At 42.5% G+C, this 21,623-nt stretch overlaps 1 protein-coding gene across 1 annotated transcript in view; it reads right to left on the bottom strand.

Moving 5' to 3' along the window:
* Positions 1-599: 599 nt before the first annotated feature.
* STAC (SH3 and cysteine rich domain) overlaps positions 600-21,623 on the bottom strand; it is a gene marked incomplete at its 5' end in the record, with an annotated part of 74,686 nt that continues 53,662 nt past the window's right edge. The window contains 6 exons of the mRNA XM_082479678.1: positions 600-906; positions 9,911-10,048; positions 10,174-10,225; positions 13,959-14,047; positions 14,948-15,012; positions 19,196-19,277. Coding sequence (XP_082335804.1) covers positions 808-906; positions 9,911-10,048; positions 10,174-10,225; positions 13,959-14,047; positions 14,948-15,012; positions 19,196-19,277 — 525 coding nt within the window. The 3' untranslated portion in view covers positions 600-807. The remainder of the gene's footprint in view (positions 907-9,910; positions 10,049-10,173; positions 10,226-13,958; positions 14,048-14,947; positions 15,013-19,195; positions 19,278-21,623) is intronic.

The following is a 21,623-nucleotide window of genomic DNA, read 5'->3' on the forward strand; positions in this document are numbered from 1 at the left end:
CAGGAAACACAGAGGGACGCTTCCAAGCAGGCTTGCGAATTGGAGGACCGGCTGTTTTTGTGAGCTATGAGAGCAGCCATCACACCCAACATACGCTGAGAGCTTTTGTTCGTATACAGAGAAAACAAAGGACACACAAGTTCGCTACTCTTTCATATAGGAAGATTGCACAGAAAGAGAAAGCTGCCGACTTCCGGGGCACAGTGCATTTCTCGAACTGACGTTCACACGGTGTCTCCAAACTGCTTTGTTACGAGACTAAACACCAGGATTAAACGCTTAAACTGATCGGTTGATACTGGGGACAAAACTGTAGAACCACAGCCACACTTTACTACAAGCATTGGACTGTAGTACGAGGACAGTTTGAATGGTATTTTTCCCCCCCTCCCCCCTAAATACACACTTCAAACAAGAAAGCAGTCCAGCAGTTTTCTAAGACACAAGAACAGGACGTGAGTTTAGTCCTTCAGAACAAGCTGTCTGTCTCCATCAGGGTTGTAACAGCCATCTTGCACCAGAAAGCAGCCCAGACTTTTTTTTTTTCTTACCTTATTCCTGTTGGCATCCAAGGACCCCTCATTTCCCTAGCGGTTTCTAACTATATTTTCTTTCAAGCATTCCACTCTTCTTATTTTCTTAGTGTTGCTGTGGCAGTCTAAATGTCTTTTTCTTCTTGTAGTTGCAGTTTTCTCACTATTTCCCTGAACATCTGCAAGACAGCCCATCTGGGTTGACACAGTGTGAGATGAGGCAGACAGGCATTGCCAACAAAGGGCTCCTACTGCAGCAAGTGGGCTGTTGAAATCAGATGTTTTCTAAGACATCTATGGGGACGAAGCCTTTCTTCTTCCCGCTGTATACTTTGATAAAGCCATCGTGTTCCTTTTCAGAAGTCACACAAATCTGAATGCAAAGAAGGTATGAAAATGTTAAACTCTTTGCCACGATCAAAGCGAAAAATTATTCCAGGCTATTTATCAGGTGCATTAGACATCCTGCTAGTTACTGCTATAAGTAGAACAATCCCTTTTAGACTCTTGCTGCTTTGATAAGAAACCCAAACTCATATATTTAGAGGGTTACCTTTCCCCTGCCTCCCTGAAGTGCCACGTACACATGAGAGACTTTAAAATCCTTAAGAACTTTGTGGTACATCAAAGATGTTTGAAACTTGAATTATGACTTCAGCCTACTGTAATGATTGTGATTTAGTTGTCCGTCTATGACAGGAATGGGTATTTCAGATCACGAGCTAGCTGGTTCCCTCAATAGTTGATGGTGAGAAATAATCACGATGCCAAGGTGGGTCACTTGTAGCAGCTGATCTGAATGCAAGCATGATCTCTTTTGCATGTTTAAGGAGCCCGAGTACTTCTCAGGTGAGCAGTGGGTTATGTTATTTACTCAGCCCTTGCACCCACAGGTGCCTGTTTTGCATACCAAACTGGGTGATCCAAATCCGGCTCTAGGAGCGTGTCTGCCTAACACCTACGCAAAATGTAGGCAGGTGTGGTGGAACCGTATGGTCTTTACAATAGCACAAATATTACATTGCGATAAAGCTTTGCATTTCCTGAAGACCTTTGTGATCTCAGGTATTCCCATTTTAGGGCACCTCATGAGATACTTCAGGTAATGGCTGAGCCATTTGAAAGTCTGGTGACACAGGTACTTTAGACTGGGCACCTGAGCACAGAGCCACACGAAATAAAGAATTGTTTTCAAACATCCCTGCCAAAGAACTATATATTTCTTACTAATCAAACAAGGTTAAAAAATAGTCAGAAAACTGATGGTCCTGTTGAGAATAAGACTCACTGATTTCTCATGATGTCAATGCCAGGTCTTTAAAGCCCTCCGTCTGGACTAACACTCACAAAGGGTCTGTCTGATAGGTATTTACAGTGTTTAATTACAATCATTCAGAGGGTATGAAATGCACAAAAATGGCTTTAAAGTGTTCCTGGCTAAATCTATTTCAGCATGACTGTTATGGCTTGTACGGTGTCACCTAAATACCACATCTGAATTCTGGGCCAGCTTCTTCTCCTGTTGTTACATACATAAAATTTACTAGCAACACTGATGCTGCCAGAGGGAAATGAAAGGTCATAAGAAGGAGGTGAAGCTGCTTCATATTTGCCACCTCCGGTATTTGGAAGTGGCCAGGTGCATCTCTGTACCTACAAACAAAGGTTTGGAAAGCAAATGGATGCATTAATTTTCTTACTTAAGCTACCTACTTAACAGTCACTGAATTGGATCCCCGGGGCAGAATGACTGAGCACACGAACAGAGCTGGCATACAATTGAAAAAAAAAAAAACACGTATTGTTGTTTGAGCTAAATCACATGGAAAGCGTGGGAGAGGTATGGAATTGACACCGTTTAGCTTAGGTTCTGTTGCAAAACAGCCAAGCTCATTTGTGTCACGAGTCCCTAGCCCGGCAGCAGCTCCCTTTGCAGTCACATCACCATTTGAAGCAGAGAGGTGTAAAGCACACGTACACAGAAAGGTGTTTCTGACTACTGCCAGATGTTGGTCTGTGCCTCTGAGAAAGTCTATGAAAACTTCAATGATGAGAGAAAAAAGTTGGCAAAGAAGCCCAAGACTAAGGATGGCTGAGCACGGCAGAGTACCTGACAGTGGGAAAGAGCACCTTGGTTGAAAGATGCCCCTTCTCAGTTGATCCCTGCTGCTGTGTGGGAAAATGAGCCTTTGCAGCTTCTCCATAGCTAGACCTGGCTGGTTAAAAGGAATGCCTGACTCCATCCCTGTGCTTTCCTCCTCTAGCTTTTTGCATGGGCCAAAGACCGCTCCCCCCAAATAGTCAGATGTCCAGAAGGGACCTCCAGCAGGTCTGCACTGCTCGCTAGCCATGCTGCATTTCTTGCTTAACATCTGATGCTGCGCAGAACATATTGCGAGAACAGAGTGCTTTTCCCTGATGTCTTGTACTGTCAACAGAATGATTTGTGGACAAAAGAAAAACACTGAGCTTTCCAAACACTGGTTTTCTTTATCTTTGGAGTGAAAAAGGATGGCAGATTTGGTCTTTTTTTTGGAGATTTTTTTTCGTTCTGCTACTGGTTTGAGTGCTCCTTGATATCAGTGGGAGTGCTCTGCTACAGCAATATTTTTAGATCTTCACTGGGCATGAGGAGTACAAGGCCTTTCTGTAAGAACTTCTCTCACTCTTCATACTAATACATTGATCTGAATTCTCCCAAATTCCAGCTGAAATTCTCTCACGCTAATACACTAAGCCTTGCATGTGCCAGTCCCCAGATGGCAGAAATTTTTCCCACCCCTTCCCAAGGAAGGGGATGTGTTGGGTGCAGAGCAAGCTTGGCCACAACCTGCCACACTTTCCTAGTCCTGTGCGACTCAGGGGCTCTCTTGGGGCTGTGGCAGCTGCTGGAGCTTTGCAAAGCCCCGGAGCTTCTCCAAATTCTGCATTTTCAGACAAGAGGCAACACAACACCATCTTTGGCCACTTTTGTCTTCATACCCTTTTGTGAGTGCTGCCAAGAATTTCACCCACAAGTTGTAGCCTTGGGATCTGTCTCCTGACTTTCTTAGGTGGGTGTAGATCAGGAGTAACCCCAGATAAGTGCATGGTAGTATCCAGAGTTTTGGACTCCACCTGGTGAATCGGCTATTGTTGAGGACTAGCCCTGCCGGCAGATGGCAAACATGACAGTTGTGAAGGCACAAGGTGCCACAGCTACCATCAGGCGATCGCTACTATCAGATTATTGTTTTCTGTATCAAATTGGAAACTGCTTAAAATGGCAGCTACTCAGGCTGGTGTGTTTTGGGGCGAAGGTTGCTGGCCTGACAAGGTAAGTGACCCACTGAGCAGCCACTCTCCAGTGAATTTGGTAGCAACACAAATGGAGACAAATAGTTGGGTTTTTTTAACCTGCACCCTGGCTCAAGTGGTTAGTAGTGGAGTAAGCCACAGGGTAAGAAACCACATCTCAGGCTATTTCTCAGTCATCAGTGATCTTCAGAACTAGCTGAAAGAAGGATCTAATATTATAAAGTCAGTTCCACATTCTTTCATCTCATTTTGCTTAAAAAAAAAGGCCAAAACACTAAAAACAAAACAAGCAACTGCTCAGATCATGACTGTTGTCTGAACCTGTCAACATCTGCCCTGAGGATTTTTTATCCGTCAGTCAGCCCCAAGCAGATGGGCAAGATGAGCAATTAGGAAATGATCCTTTAAGCTGCACGGTCATTAATACTGTCCTGTTCTTCTAAGTCCTGTGCTTTGAATTTGGGCTCAAGTGGCAAATTCTCTTTGTCCAGGAGTAATTTTGAACTTGCTCTAATTTTCTGCAGCTGTCTTTTGCTTATCTTCTCTGTCCCATATATTTAACCCCTCTGTCAGCCGCAGACTGGTTCTGATGAAGTAGGAATTTGGTTATGAGGACAGTACGGTTTGAAGAGCTGTCCTGGAGCCTGCTGACAGTGACAGGTCGAGAGGTCTGAAAGCTCTAGTCTTCTGTTTTTCAGTAAGAATGACAGCAGAGGGACACTGTGAGTTTCTACATCTGCTGCTGCCCATGCACTGAAGTTCTTGCCTACATGAGCTTTGTGGATGGAAATGATAAATAGTTCATTTTTCATACCCGTTCATCCACAGTGCAAATGATGATGACAGATTTTATATCAGCTCTTTCATTAGCTTTTGGACCAAGAACAGCAGGTTGTTTTACCTATGACACTTATGTAGGGTTTTAAAGATGACCTGGACTAAACTGGATGCATGTTTTGGATTCTTGCAAAACTTGTGTACCACCCAGTATCTCTGAATGAATGGGGACACCCATCCCTGTTCAGCAAGACCGACATCAATGAGAATCAGAGATAGCTGGAAAAAGACCCTTTTCCCCTTAAGCCTGGCTGTGAAGCGCAGTGGTTATAGCTGTGGACCACATGAAGAACCGCAACATCACTTGCTGTGCGGGGTTTGTGTTTTAAGTGATTCAGTCTGAATGCATAAGTCACCGTGATGGAGATGATTTTCAAAGGCAGCTGAGTCATGTGCTTAGAAGCTCAGTTCCTTTTAGAGTATCCCAGGATGAAAAATGTGGGGACATAAAGTAATTCCTAGGCAGTGAGATGAAAAGCCAGGTAGTAACAAAGCATCCAGACTAATCAGAAGAAGACCAGAGACAGGTGGATCCCCTGGGGCTGCAGACCTGGGCTGCAATCCTGCCTTGTTTAGCTTAACCTCATGGATGCGTTTAAGCCCATTCCCAGGCTCTCCTGGAGTGGCTGGATCATATCTGCACATAGCTGCTGATGTACACGTGCCTAAAAGTCACTCTTTTTTTGAAATTTGTGTGACTGGGTGTTGGGGTAGGAGGGAAGTTTGTCCTCTGAGCTGTGGTGCCAAGGGGACAGCGAGGCTGACAACTCTGGTTTGGAGGTTGTGGCCATCACAACAGCAGTGGCCAATTTGCAATCACTGCCCAAGCTGGCTGGGAGATGCTTTCAGTAACAGGGCTAGTTTACATCAGTGACATTTATGAAACACATCGCGAAATGGATCTGTTGCACTGACCTTTATGTAAACTCACAGCCCACATCTGGATGAGGCAGAGAGTTTCTGATTGCCAGCCTTGTTACAAATGCCGAGGTTTGGGGTCGTTTCTATTGCACAAGATCACTTGTGCAATTTAAAATCAATTGTGTTATTTAATCACAAAAAGTCCAACTCTAAAGTGGTTTGTATTAGTGTGACTGTAGATGTCAGAGAGGCATCCAGTGAAGGGTGTGAGTAGATTTTTTTTAAAGAGGTTATTTCCTTTATTTAAGATGTTATAAAAGGAGTAAAAACAGACATTCAAAAACCAGATTATTATGACTTCTTTCAAAATAAGGATGACCAAAAGTGTTAGAGGCATTTTAAGAGTTGTTTTTCGAAACATTGATGACATATTAGACACAGTGACTTTTTCTTTTGTAAAAAGAGGTCAAATCAGAGCCTGTAGTCATGCAAAGGAGCATTTGTATAATGTGTGGTAATGAATTTAGGTAGGCTAGAGCAGAAGTTACAGGCTGGAGAAAACTTTATATATCCAAGTGATGGTACAATCAGAGTTGGAAATTATATGGACAGCATTGTGTGTGAGACAGCTTAAAAGAGTGGAAAGCCACAGAAATTGGCTGGTTTTGGTTTCCCTGCTAATAATCTTGCTTTATTGATGTCAGGTGCTATGTCTGCCTCCCTCCCACAGATTTCTGATTGAGCCCCGTTGTGCCCAGTCATCTTCTGAATTGGTTTAAGGACCCACAAGTCTGCCAGTGAACCCTAAACTCCAAGATCTTGATGTCTCTGAAGCAGTACGCTTTTTCTCCCCCAGACTGGATTTCATATTTCATAATGAAATTTTCAAGGGATCCTCTGTGAAGACTAGCTCGTGCGCATTTCTCAAGACGTGTTGCTTTTCCCTCAGTCCTCTCCTTGAGTATTGGTTTTGCCAGAAAGTTTTGCATGAAGCTGAAACTCAAAATGTTATTCCCAGGGCATGAAACTGCCAAGCTATTCCAGAGAAAGCCTCACCCACTGTGCTTCAAACTTGCAAAACGTCTCTGCTTGTTTGAAATGGCTTTTCTTAAGGTAGTTGTGTGGCTTTGTTGACGTGAATATATTGCCTTTTGCCTTACAAGAAGAGATTCTCTACCTGGGGACATTCATATAAGGCACTTGCAGTATAAACCACGGACGGTATCAAGTAATATAATGAAAATTCATATTACTGTCACCGGATAAGTTTTTCCGTTGGCATATCATCCTTACTTTTGTTGTCGGAATGGCTCTGGACTCTTGTTAGACCCCTGCAGATTTTGACCCAGTGAATTAACAGTATAAAATTGAGACCATTTGCCATACTATAGTCACAAGAATTTATTACACCAGTTAATGAGTTTTTCTAGCTAAAGTGAGACTTGACAGGAACTGGTAGCAATGAATAATCTCCCCTTCTTGCTAATCTGGAACAAGCCAATGCTTTGCACATAGTACATATATTGCACTCACAACACGCTGGACACTGTGCCCAGAGACAGCCAAAATGGCTGGTTACATCCCACAGAAATCCCCAAATAGAACAAAAGAAGAAGAAAAAAAAAAGAATTCTGCCAAACTTTTCCCAGAAGTCCCATTCAGATGACTTTTTTCCTTTTTATGCCTTCCCTGTTGCACCCCTCTCTCTGCTTCACACGGAAAACAACAGGGAAATAAAGGACAGAAAATAAGAGAAATGGCTGAAGAAAGAAGAAAGGAAATTTGACCTTGGAAATACAAAATAAAATTTTAAAGTAAAAAATTCCCAATGACAATTAAAATGTTTTTCACAATAAGAGTTTTTCCACAGCGAAGACAAAGTTGTTCTGTTAAAAATACAAACAAAAAATTGTGCCACTCAGGCAGCTCTCTCCATGGCGGGCACACATCCCACAGGATAGTTTTGGGGGACCTTGTGCTCCTGTCCCCATGCTGCTGCTACACGTTAGCCCCGTGCAGGCTGCCAGCTCTCAATGAGGGCTATTACAGGGGGCTCAAACCCTATATGTAGGGACAGCGGGAAGCAGATGAGTGTCCATGGCCTCGCTGTGACTGTCCCACCTGGAAATTACTGAAAACAGCCTTGAAGCTACTTGAACATCCCCTTTTTGCATAATTCGTGTGAGGGTAGAGTGGGATCTGTTGGCTCCACTCCTTTCCTCTCATGCCTCTGCATTCGTGTGTTTGTTCAGTCTGATCTCTGCCCCCTGTTTTACACCAAATATTCATTTCTTTCTTCCTCTGACGCCTCTCCCACGTGGAGTGAGGACCTGACAGCATTCACATTCAACCTCGTCATTTGTGTGGGTTTGAGACAGACCTGAATAAGTTTGCTAAAAAAGAGGAAGTAGTAGTCAGACAGGATGGATTCATCCCTTCCTTTATCTCCTGCCCTACCAGAGACAATGATGCATCCCTGACTGTGAGCTCCCTTGTGAGCCTATTATGAAATAGGGACAATAGGAACTCCATGTGTTTAGATGAAGCTGCCAGACCTGCCCACTTGGAAACTGTGGTTTTGTGAGAAATGAGACAAGAAACTGGGCCCTCACTGTTTGCAGCAGCAGCAGCCACACTGATGAGAAGGGACTCAGACTTTAACTGTTCCCTTATGCTGGCACGCCATATTCCAACACAACCATTTCCCCAAGCTGTGTCCTTGTGTACTGCTTATTCTAGAGCACAAAGTGTGCAAACCCTCTCATTCTGCTTTGGTAACATTTTTTTTCCTTCTGTGTGCACATACATAAACAATCAAAAAGATTCGCTAGGTAAAAAAAAAAAAAAAAATCAAGCATTTTCTCTCTTTCTAGCAACTTCAGGGCTGCCCAATGTACTATGCGCGCAGGGGGAGTTAAAATATATTCTGGACATTGTATTGTTGTGCCTTCCTTAAAAAGCTGTGTATACCCACGGTTTTTTAGCACTTGTGTGTTTTGCTGTGCCACAAGACAGCAGCAGCAAAGGTATAAGTTAATCTTATCCACCAGTGGAGTGGAGTGTTACAGAAGTTCTGCGTGGAAAAATCTATGGCCCTGTAGTCCACCCTGATAATGACTTCTGCTCTACTGTATTAAAGTCAGTGGCTGTCCGGGCACTGTAAGGCAAACAAATCCTGGTGATGTGACATCAATTGCCAAAGGAAAGGAAATACCTATTGAGGTGGAAGAACATTGGGCTTCACAAGTTGCAGTGAGAAAAATCTAGCTTTCTCTTTCATCCAGGTGTCAGAGAACTCCCACTGTGGGTCACCCTTAGTCAGCCATCCTCCTATTTATCCATCCTAGTGAAAGGATGAGGGGGTAATTGCTTTAAACTGGAAGAGGTTAGATTTAGAATAGATATTAGGAAAAAAATTTTCACTATGAGGGTGATGAGGCACTGGAACAAATTGCCCAGAGAAGCTGTGGATGCCCCATCCCTGGAATTGTTCAAGGCCAGGTTGGCTTTGAGCAACCTGGTCTAGTGGAAGGTCTCCCTGCCCATGACAAGGGGCTTGGAACTAGATGATCTTTAAGGTCCCTTCCAACCTAAACCATTCTATGATTCTATTTACATGAGCTTATGCCGCAAACCTGACAGTCCCTTCATGCAGGTTTTGAGCCATATTATTCTCTCACTTTACCTCAGTAAGCATTTATAGCAGCATCACAAGACTTGACACTTGGATGTATCAGATGTCTGGTAAAAATGGTGTTAAAAATTAGGTTTAAAATCAGATCAAAGACAAACTGCATAATGGTGGCCATGGTTTTTGCCTAGTAAACCTACCTGAAGGACACAAAGTAGGAGCTGAAAGTATGCCAGGGTCAATGGACCTCGTAAGCCCTCGCTATACGTGGTATACTTTAACTCACAGCTGCGCTTCTGGTTTAGTATAAATTACAGCCTGTAGAGAGGGTGTGTAACTGGTGACACAAACAATTAATGATTAAAGATACTTTGCAACCCGTGAACAAGAGTTAATTTTAAGATGTTTTGTCTTTGATCTGATTTGAAACACAATTTTTAACACCATTTTTACCAGACATCTAATACATAAGGTCTACCTCTAAGACTGTTCTTCAAGCTGTCCCTCGGAAGTCAGTAGGAGAGTGCATAATATGTTAAGTATCTTTATGACCATCTGTGAGACTGAAAATTTAGGCTACATTAGGCAGGGAATATGTGTTTGCAGAAGCCCAACACTGGTCTTAACTGGCTACTAGACACTATTACTGAACAGTCTCTGCCTGTGCTCATCTTGTGCAACTTTCCCTCCAGTCATTGGTCAGGCTGCTGGATGCTCAAGTCCAGTGGGGATCTGGCACAGGGGAACCTACCTGGTTCTCTTTCAGAGTTATCTGTCCCTGTTCCTTGCAGCCAATGAATGTCCTGATACACCTGTAAATCTTCTCATCCTGTTGCACTCTTTGAACGAAGTTAGCAGGAAAAAATCCAGTTCTGTCATCAATTTTCCCCTGTGGAGAAAACATATTGTTAGAAGAAGAGTGTTAACACTAGTAGCTTTAATACAAGTTCAGTATTGAAAATAACATTTTTTTCCCTTTGGAAAGAAAACAGATATAAAATAATTAGCACGTACTTTCCACCAGTCTTCATTGGAGTCTTCCAGAAGAGTGATCATATCCCCTGGCCTGTAATTAGAAGAGGAGTAGTAGTTAAGATGACTAATTTTTATGCTGCATCAGCTTCCACAATTACTTTCTAATAGGAAGGTGGTCCTTTCTCAGTTGTTTTATCTGAGCATTTGCTGAAAGTAGACTCAATGAGGCAGCAAGGTTTTCTTCAATCATACACGGTAATGTAGAAAGAGAGCCTCTGTGTATTGGGGCTAGATCTTTGAGACAACACATGTGAACTGAAATTTTTGCTTCCTGTTTAATATGAAACTGTTTAAAATACAGTCCCTATTTGTTACAGGCATTATCTTTTTCCTTCAAGACATTTCACATTGTTGGGACACACCACTTTATCATCTGTGTTTTCAAGCTGTGATTGCAGAAGAAAGGCAGCAGGAAAATAGTTCTATTTAACTGACAAAGGCAATTAGTCAGCAGGGATATAATTCTGCCCAAGAATGTCTTTTTGATTTGAACGGGACATATTTACCTTTATAATGTGTGGTGCAGGGTTGTAATTGCTAAGTATCAGCATCCAGCTGACTAGTTCCAAAGCAGAGCTAAGAGAATAATTTGGCTGGAAATGCTAATAGCAAAATGTGCTGAGCTGATTTTGTGCAGGTAGTTGAACAGTTATTTGACCTCCTTCCCCCCCATTCGTGGCACTTCATCAACGTTATTATGTAATTATAATAGCGCTGCGTTGTAGAAAGTAAGTGGCAGCACATTTCCAAATGGATTAACCTCAGAAAGCTCTGTCTGCTTGATAACAGGCATTTCTTTGATCTTAATAAAATTAATGGTTGACCCCTAATTATTCGGCTTTCCTTGCATTCCCTGTTAGGCTCACTGTATTGTTGAGGTATCAGCACAAGAGCTTGCAAACTCCTCTGGAGCATATGATGGATAATGGGTCCAGTTTAACCGGCTATTTCAGAGCACGCATAGAAGATGTGGACCAGGATGCAGCTGGAGGTGTTGGTGTTGGTGGGCCTCTTTAATGCACTTTCCAAGTGGTTATCATTGCTGCTGATAACTGGAGAAACAAGCATTTAGTTTTCTAAGACTGCGTGGTCTGAATTAGTTTTCCAGGTTTCATAGAAAGGTGCTACCAGTAGAGCAACAGGGTAGGATTTTCCCCAAGCCCTCCTCAGGAAGCTGTTCTAATGTGTTTGGAATAATTAAATGTTGCTGAGGTGAGAAAGGAAGCTAGAGAAAAAGGACAACATGGCATCCCAGTGGTAAAAGATTTCTTCCATGGGAAAGGACATCTGAACGCCTTATTCTGGTTAATATTTAATAGAATATTAAATATTCTTAAGAGGTTAACTTAAAGAGGGTAACTTAAAGAGGTTTTGAGGAAGCCCATCTTGCCAATTCCGAGTGAATAGGCTGCAACACCATTGGAGTCCTTACACTGCAAGGAAGAACGTTTTCAACAAGAAGGATTTAGAGAGCCCCATTCTCCAAATACCCTTCAGCCTGATTGTTAGAAAAATAACTTAGAAAATATACATTTATTTGGCTATCAGAGCAAGATGGCAACAGTACCTAAAGTCTCTCCACGTCGGAGGTCTGAGCACTGAGACTTTTAGATGCAAGACCTACAGATTTTGCTTTCTGACATTTTTAGCACAGGGCTAACATTGATGTCTCTAATCACCAAAAAGGATTCAAAACAGAAGTCCCAGCTGGACTCTTGTTGCCTAAACTTAGGCTGCTAACCCCTGAAAGGGGTCAAGCTGCTTGGTGTTTACTACTGGTTGAAATCACTCTCAGGTCTCATCTTTTTCTTCTGTAAATCACAACCCTGGGTAAGTTGTCTCCTCTATTAGTGCTCTACATTTCAGTAGGTGGCAAGATAGGTGCTCATCAGCCACCACTGATGATCATTGTAGGTCCCCTCCAACTATTCTGTTCTGTTCTGTTCTGTTCTGTTCTGTTCTATTCTATTCTATTCTGTTCTACTCATTGCAGTGTCTGAAACATGAGGTTGCTTGTCTCCAGGATTCTCTAGTTATTGTAATATCAGGCATTCCCTTAGAATAGGCATATTACTGCAATGTCCTACTTTACTTATGCTAGAGCTTTGGAAAACCTGACTGGCTGGACCTGCTGTTGAGGAAGAAATCAAGGTTGTGGGAAGTGCTAATTGCTGCTGAAATCAGGGCTGGCACCTCGCCACTGCAGTAATCTACCACCCATTGCATCCCCTCAGAGGTGAGCTGAGATGTCCAGAAATCTCCCCTAACTCTTCTTCCCAGCTAAGATCCTTCCCCAGCTACTTGCCTTAATTATGTTAGGGCTGATCAGTGTCCGACTAGTCCCTGACTTGGGTTCCCAGGACAGTGCTTGTCAGTCTTAACAACGTTGCTCTGCTGAACCCAGCATCTCAACTATGTTAAAAGAAAACTCATGCAACAGAGCTGAATCCTACCTGGCTCTGCAGCGACCAAACAACATTCCTAGCTATTTGGCATCCCTTATGAAACAGTGTTAACCCGTGTATTACTGAATTTCCGGCCATGGGACAAACAACGTTGCTGTAGTTGAGTAACGCTAGTCTAAAACCTGTCTGGTGTCTCTGGAAAGACCCTGTTAGTCATGACAGTCCAGGTTGCAGACCACGGGTTGCTTTTTCCCCTAATATGAGGGACAGGAGAATTTTGGAGAATGATGTGTTTTCTGGATTGTTATGCCTTGATGAGGATGGTAGCCCAGTGCAGGCTTGTCTGAGAGGTGTTCCTCTTCATGGAACCAACGTGCAAGCTGGAATACACCTCTAAAGGAAATGCAAAGTGGAATCCCTCAAGTAGAATAGCTGGCAAGTTGCACTAAAGGTCACCATACCCTGTAGTTACTTCCTGAAGAGCTGACATTCCTAAAATAATGATCAGGAAATGCCAGCAAAGCAGAATGATAGGGAAGCTCGTAATTTCTGCCTTACATCCCACCCATTAGTTCCAAAGCAATGAGAAGGCACAGCTGGGAACAGGAAAAAGGCTTTCAGTGAAGGAGATGCTGACGAGAGGGGCATTTCTATGGCAATTCCCTAAATTCTGTGGCATGTGCATGACTATTTTGATATACAGGATGCCTTGAAGAGAGCTGACACATTTCATGACAAAAGCTCTAGCAAGACCATGCAAAATGTGAGGAGCATGAGTCAAGATAATTGCACTAAAAGATGTCCTTTCACTTCAGTGGGCTTGGATTAGACCTTACAGTGCTAGCAACTGATGCAGAACAGAGGAAGGAAGTGTTAAAAATGATAATTAACAAGGTTATTTTGCAAAGATCAGAATGCATCTTTCTCATGTGAAAATAACATTATCCGGCAGCTGGACGTCGTTCTCTTTTCTCAGACATAACCTGAATATGAGGGACAGTCAAACAGGAGTGACAAAATGTTCAGCATTAGCATGAGAGCTGGTAAGGAATTCCTAGTTGAAAACTTCTGGTTGAAAAAACAAAGAAACCGAAAACTTAATATTTTCTAGCGGAAAGCCATCTTGCTCCTAAAGTCACGTAAATGCTTCTGAAACTTTTTATCTATTGTGTCGTTGCCAAAAAATTTGGTTGCCAGCTTTTTACCTATGAGTATATCTTTGTATCTACCAGTGGACACCTCTATAAAAAATGTTTAGTACAAATGTCAGAATGAACCTTCCCTCCCCCAGTCATATACAGCAATACGACCCTCAGTTCGCATGGGTCAAATCAACTAACAAATATTTTGGGGTTTTACCTCATCTCCAAGTCTTCATTTTCTTGTGGTACAAATTTGTACAAGGCAACATAGGTGTTCATTTGTAACGTGCTTTTATAAAACGGTCCCTTTAAGAAAAAAGAGAAAGAGAAAATTTAAAAATCTGTCCTGCAGGAATTTAGTTCACTTTTTTAGAGACTGCGGAACCAGGGCCTGATCTTCCAAGGAATGAGCTGGAATCACCTCATTGCTTTCACACCTTGGAGGACTTTTAGCCCAGATACACTGTGAGCCACTAAGGCAGTAACTATCTTCATTTAAAAACGAGATTCTTTGAACCCCAAGATCAAACTCCAGGCTTCCAAAGAACACAAACAGAAATCTGCATAAGCTGATCTTTCGGGTAAGATCTTAAAAATGAGTCTACCTTTTGCGCTCTGTTAATGTATGGCTCTTATGAGCCCAATAGAGTATTAATGGCATTATATAAGGTGTCTATTATACAGTCCTTGTTATGGATGGAGCTAGAGTTGTACAGTGCACAGGTCCAAAAAACAGGGTGGGAAAATCACTTTCTTAAACAGAAAGCTGCCTGCGCTGGGCTTCCCACAGAGAGGACTGGCTACTCTCCTCACTTTCTCCACTGGTCATCTGGAGGAAAAAAAAAAAAAGCACCTAAACCAAACCCCAAATAATTTTCCAAATAAAATCTGTGATTTTTACATTACTGCAGTTCTATTGCAACGACATGGACTCCACACTAGATCTTTCGTGTTCACAATATCAATTTGTAATAAACAGAAGAGCATAAAAGTGACCATAAGGGGTAAATCGAAGAGACATCCTGTCCTGTATATTGCTTCCAACTGTGGCCAGGGGCCCAGAAACAGTATAAGAACACGACAGTCAGATATTGATGCTCTCCAGGATAGTTCCTCAGCTACTCGAGGTCCTCAGCTATCCATAAAAACAAGACTTTTATATGACTCCCCATTCCCTTTGCATTATCAAAAAATTTATGCCCATACCGGGGAATGTATACTTTTTGGTTCTTCTCCAAAGTGTTCTGTGCCATTTTCGGCGTATGTAAACACTGAAATAAAGCAAACACACGACATTTTAGCAGCACTTTAAGACTCTTCACCTCAACTGGATCACCTTGATTTTGTTAATCTCTTCCCTTTCCCCCTTACTTTCTTTGATCCCTTGTGCTCTCCTCTGAACCCTTCTATGCCCCCAACAAAACCACGTATACCACTGGCACGTGGCACAAAACAATCTCTGTCCTGAAGAATTTACAATCATAACAAAAAGATCATTTTGGTCAGATGAGTATACACAAGCACGGCACTGGGAACAGAACCTAGGTCCCATAATTACATTACTATTTAAAGTCCAGCAGCCCTTTCCTCATACTCAATGCTGTATTTTCATGTTTAGGATGAGCAGTATTTCCGTTTAAAAGCACCTGCAAAACCTGATGACCATATATGAGCAATATTGCTGGAAGTTTGTATGCAAAACACTTTTTTCCCCTCTTTGACCCTCCTTCTCTAAATGTTTGATAGCCTTCTTTGATCTCTCTCTCCAGCAGTCCCTGCCTGGGCGTCACTGGATACGCTGAATTTCTCTCTGATTTTATATTAGGCACCTGAATTGCTTTCAGATTGAGATGGGTTATCTCAGACACAGGCCTGTATGTGTGACAATTTGCTACCACGCTGCTAAAACAGAAACTCGCGGAATAAGACAGCAGTCACAGCGCCTAACATACCTGATATCTAACCAGTTACCCTGACTCCTGCCCTCAGTTATCTCCCTAGAAAAATCACAGTGGCTTTATCACATTGACTGAATTCCCCCTTCACATTTTAAGAATTGCCTGGTGTTTCTTGCTTCTGGATAAAGTCTGAATGTGATTTTAATAGCTGGAGTTTTTGAGCAGCTAGAACCATCAGCATCTTCTCCCACCATTTACCTCTGCAGGTGTTCTGAGCAGAAGCTGGATTTTGTTGTCTCTAGCAATTTGGAAATCTCCAAACCAGTAATAAGTAGCAGGCTGATGGTGTGTGTTTTCTTTTTGTTTCTCTGCGATACACTTGCATGTGTTCAGGGGAAAGAAGACGCCAGGGAACACTGCTGAATTTCTTTCCCCTCTGCTCTTTCACTTGCTCACCCTTTCTTCCATTAACACATATTTCTGTGGCTGTTCTACACTGTAAATGACAACCAAACAAAGAGTGTTTGAAGAAGTTTTATGAGTGTAAGTAAGTAGGAGTGCAAGTAAGGTTCCTTGATAGCAGAGAGCTGTACTTAGACATTGAAAAAATGTAGTGTTCTTGCAATAGAGGATAGCTAAAACGGCAGCCACAGCATCACGAGAGAGATTTTGTACAGAGAGACATGCACACACAAGCACACACAAGAACACGTTCTCTGATAAAATGTAAGACAAAGTGGTAGTCGTAAAGTCCAATGTGTGAATGTGAGGACAGCACGAGAGCGGATGCCTGCAGCCTTTAACCTGAAAATGCCCCAAGTTGGGTCCGGGTGGTCTGGCTGCAGCTGAGCTGGGGGACTCGTTGTGCCCCTCACCAAACCCTGTTGTAGGGGGACTCTGACCCTGCAAACTGTCCCAAGTACCAGAGGGACAACCTTAAAAATAAAATTAATTTCCCATATCTTCTAGTATAGGGGTATATGTCTATCTGACATCTGAATAAAGGAGTGTAAAATGTTGCTGTTACAATCCGGCAGTGTTTAAGTCCTACTCAAATTAACTATACTTTGGTTTTTTTTGTGCCCAGAGAAAAAGGAGTTAGGGAGGCAAATAGAAAAAGTTCTGGTGAATAATGAGCTGGGTAACCAGGGGCATTTTGGACTTGCAGAAAGTCAGTCACTAGTTGTAGTGGAAGTATTTCGGCATCATGTTTGGAGTAATTTCTGCTCGGTGTCAGAAAATAAAGCTGAGTTACTACTAATGCACATCCTCATGAGCTCTGGAGCTGACCCAGCAGGTGCAGAGGGAGCTGGACCGTATCCCTGTATTTGCCGAGAAGAGCTCACCAAACCTGGTTTTGCAGGGAGGACATCCCATATTTGACTCGAGGGGAAAGTGCTCAAATCCCTGTTGATAACAGGCTCATGCATGTCACTTAAAGTACATTTTAGCCCGTGGGACTTCTGTTACAGACGGCAATTGGCAGCAATGAAGGAGTATAACTGGCTTAGGGGAGACTGAAGGGATGGAAATTAAGTATGCCGTCTTACAGTTGTAAACTAGGAAGCTTTGCTTCATAGTATGTGTGCCAGGGCCTGAATAATAGAATCTTCCCTGGAAGTTGTTTTCATAGGAGTCTATAGGAGCAATTACATGGCCACATATGTGCTGGGTCCTTTCACCCTTCTGTAGGCTGTGTCTTTTCCGCTGTTTCCCTTTAAGCGAAGAGTCTAAAATGTGCATTTTCCTAAAATCTTATTTTCAGAAAACATTTTTTTAATGGGAAAAAAAAACAAAACAAACCAAACACAACCGGAGTGGACCTGATTCATCAGGGCATTAATGTGGAACTGCCTGCTAAAGAGGCAGCGGACAACTGAAGAAAAGAGTGGTGAATCACCCTGTAATAATATTTTGAATTTACTTTGTTAAATTTTTAATCTCTGTTTAGCTCATGGTCTCTGGATATTACTAGGAGGCACTTGAATCTGAAGGCCATAGAGGTAAGTCGTTCATGTCTCCACACAACAGAAATCAATCTGTTCTTCTATTTGTTTGCCCTAGCAGCAGACACACACACACACACACAAAAAAAAAAAGAAAAGCATGGATTTTTACAGTCTGAAAAAGCTTGTGCAAACAGTGCGGGCAGTTTATTAAAAATCTACCAAGGGGAAATTTTTGGAGTGACTGATGCATAATTTATAGCCTGAGCCTCTGAAGGATGGATTGTAAAAAAGCCAGTGCTGATCAAAGGAATCGTTAATGTGCTGCGGAAGTTATTTGGAGGTTTGACACATGCTGAGTTTTTAAACTAATCTCTTTGAGTAAGTTCCTTGAATGCCTCTCAGTGCGTTCAGCGAATACAGATCTCAGAGAAAAAAGTTTCTTTGGGTTTCAGATATGAAACTACTGATTGTGAATGAAATAAAAAGTTATGTGAAAACTCAAACAGGGACAAATTAATCTCAGGTGGGCAGGATTAAACAATGTGAAGCAGACGGAATTCTTTATCTTTAACCAGGTCAGGTCAACTTGCACTTGCAAAACAGAAAACCTCAAAAAATTGTCAGGAGAAAGCAGATAACATAGATGGGATGTTCAGAAAATGAGAGGGAGGAAATGACTGAACGCAGTGAAGAGAAGCGATAGGACCAGGAGATGAAGAAAGGAATAAGGAGGTAGCACAAAATGGGAATGGACAACTGAAGCTGGCATTTCACATACATGAACTGCTAGCAGCATGTCAGGAGCTCTGGGGGTGCTGAAAAGAAGAAAGCTATGTCCACTGTGATTTATTTTTGTAGCATACATCTCATGTGAGATTCAACAATGTAGCCTTCAGGTGCTGCTCCGATCACTTGGGACTGAAGTTTTGCATAGTGCTCAAAACGCCTTTGTACTTACTGCTTCCCCCACCATGACTGAATTCAAGAACAGGGTCACAAACACCATCCCTTGGTGGCTGAGATTTCATTACTAAGCTCTTGATTGGTATGATGGTCTTAAAATCCCATCAGACCAATGCTGTAAAAACGTTACTCTTGTACTGCAGACAAAGTGGTTGGGCTATTAATATTACTGGGCACATACTACAGTTGTCCTGAGAAGCTGCAATTATAATCAGGATTCATTGTGTTGGACATTTTATATGCTTCATCTCCTGTCCCAAAGAGGTTAGGGTATATAGAAACATGTACACAAGTCAAACATATGGAAAAGAAAGAATTATTTTTATTCCACTTTGCCAATGTGGAACTGAAGCATGTTAAGTGATTAGTCTACAGTCATGTTCATGAAGCGTAGAAGATAGGGAATGTATCTGAACCAGAGTTGGGTCTGGACACTACAAATTAAGAAAATTGGTGGCTTGGATTTCATCTGAATGGTAAGAAGCGTTGCCCAAATTCTTGCACCAACAGCATGCCCCACTCACTTCCCACTTTGAAAACCAGAATGCTGCTTAAAACATGGACATGCCATAAAAAAACATCTGAAACAGGTTGTACACAGGCCTGTACATCTGAAGATGGTATCCTGGCCTGGCAGCGCTCACCGCTGTTGCTGCGTTTCCTGCTTGTGTCAAGGGTGCCCGCAGAGCTGTCGCCTTCCTCGGGAACTTCTGCCAGGTCAGCTGTCTGCAGGGACAGAAAGATCAAATGAGGTGGGATGAGCCAGAAAAAGTGAGCGATGAGGTGAAGTAAAACCACACAAGAGCCTTTGGGGAACACAGCACTTGGGTGCTTTCAGCACAGAGCAAGTCAGCCTAATGGGACCGCAGAAAACATCGTATCTGGTGGTGCACAACAAATACCTACTTCACAGGGAGCAGTGAAAGCCCAGAAAGAGCTCCAGACCAAGATTACAGTCTGGAGTACAAAAGATTTCTGCGTTATAAAGTGAAGTGAAAGTTAAGGAACAAAGGATTATGCCAAACAATTTGCTTCTCTGTATAAAATAGAAGCGGCTTGGGGGAATTTGTAGATCCTGCAGGTACACTAAATAGCTATCTACCAAGGAGCCTGGACGTTAATCAAAACTATTTACTATTCATTTATTAAACCTGAATAAATTATTCAGTAAAATAACTGTAATGCAAGGGTGATTTTAATTCTGTTAAGGCGCTGTGAAAGAAGAAGCTGGAGTTGGGATGGAGTTGGTGAAGTCAGTCTTTAAATATCTGCCTTCGCTTTCTTTTTCAACAGTCATCTGACTGCTATGGTCAGGGAAAAATGAAACCCAAATGTTGTTGTTAGAATTACTACGATTTCTTATTTGTACCGTATTAATATCAATCATGATTAGGGACCCATTGTTCTAGGGCGTAGGAAAACGTGGGATGACATAATCTCAAGCCTCAGAAGTATACTCTGCATAAGGCACCAGATTCTGTGGCTGGGTAGTCAGCTTCTCCATGTGTCAGGAACCAGGAGCTGCTCCAAACAACTCTGTCCGCATCTGACCTTATGAAACTTCAGTTTCTGAACTCTCCACATGTAACTTCTTCTGGGTAAAACATCTTTGACAACCATAAAACCCCCAAACATAGAACGTGAGTCAGGTGCTCTCTCTAAACTGAAAAACTGTAAATCCTTATATGCTCCTAAACTTTATTTATTTCTTGTTAATGGGATTTCAAGTCACATGGAGGAATTTAACTTCATTATTCGACAACACTTTACAATTGTACCGTACACATAGCTCTGTCCATTGCTTTGCAGACCTTTGCCTGCATTTCAGGTAGAAAAGCCAAACAAGGAACATTCACTGCTTTTGTTAAGCGAGCACAACAGCTGATCTGATTTATAGATTTTTCTGGTTTTTACCTTTTACTAGTGTTGACAGCAAAGCTTTTTTTTAGAAAGTACTTTGACAATTTTATTTCCCCTATCTAGTACTTTCCTAGCTACTTCTCCATCCAAGCATACTAACGAACGAGGAGGCTGAAAGTAGATTTATGCCACAGGTGTCTTGTGGTTATCTTGTTTCCCTTGATACTTTAAGAGTCCTCTGCTTTACTGCTCTGTTGTGCCTTGGTTTTAGGCTCAGCCTTTTGCTGCAGGTCATGCTTGTCTTGCATCTTGCACAATTGGGTCACCCCTGGATGAGAAGGCACCGCAATAGCAGTGCTAACATGGAGTCAGTGTAGAGCACATCTAGGGATTTCTAGTTGCTGGGTGGAGAGAAGAGAAAGACTGGCTTTGTTGAAATAGTAAGTCCCAGCTATTTTTCAGCTCATTGCCCACGGCATGTTCCTCAGTCTTCATAGAATAGCTTCATAATTGCTGATTAGCTTCATATTTTGTTGGGTACTACTGCATACCAGGTGTGTAGCGACTGTCTCATCCAAAACCTCCTGAAGTAATCTCGGTTACCTTTAATGATTTTTCAGTCAAGAGATACATGACAAATGGTCTAACAGAAATGAGAGGTACAAAGCTGCTTTTGAGAGGAGCTGGGCCATGAAAAACTAACAAGAACTGCAATCACATTTATATCACCTCAAGTGACTTTCTGTATAAAAGTGGGTTGCAGAAGCACATTTTTGAAGGAAGCAGTAGGTAGTAAATCTGGAGCATATGGCCACTTTCTTTTATGGGAAACGCAGATTCCGGGCTGAAAAATCACAGTGGATGGGTCCACACTGCTCAGCCATGTTAAAAATATCTTGGCTAGTTCAGAGGAAGACGGTTATCTCTACTCTGCGCACAGACATGAACTGCAGTCCTGGAAGCTTCATGTCTTTAGAGGCAAGGCATGGGTCCTAGGCTCACCGCCTTTGCTTTTAACTACCTTCAGCTCTGACCCAGAGTCAGCCCTTTGACAGCCTGGACACCACCTGCGAGGTGAAGTAGGATCCCAGGTGTCACCATGTCCCTAGTGTCCCTGGTTTCGTGACATGGCAGAACCTCGAAGCTCTCCTCATCTCCCAGGGCTGGGGCACAGCCCAGCCGCAAAGCCCCTGCGCTGCTGTGAGCTTCACA

Source organism: Vanellus vanellus, assembly GCF_965231255.1.
Source record: "Vanellus vanellus genome assembly, chromosome: 2".
Taxonomy (NCBI): domain Eukaryota; kingdom Metazoa; phylum Chordata; class Aves; order Charadriiformes; family Charadriidae; genus Vanellus; species Vanellus vanellus.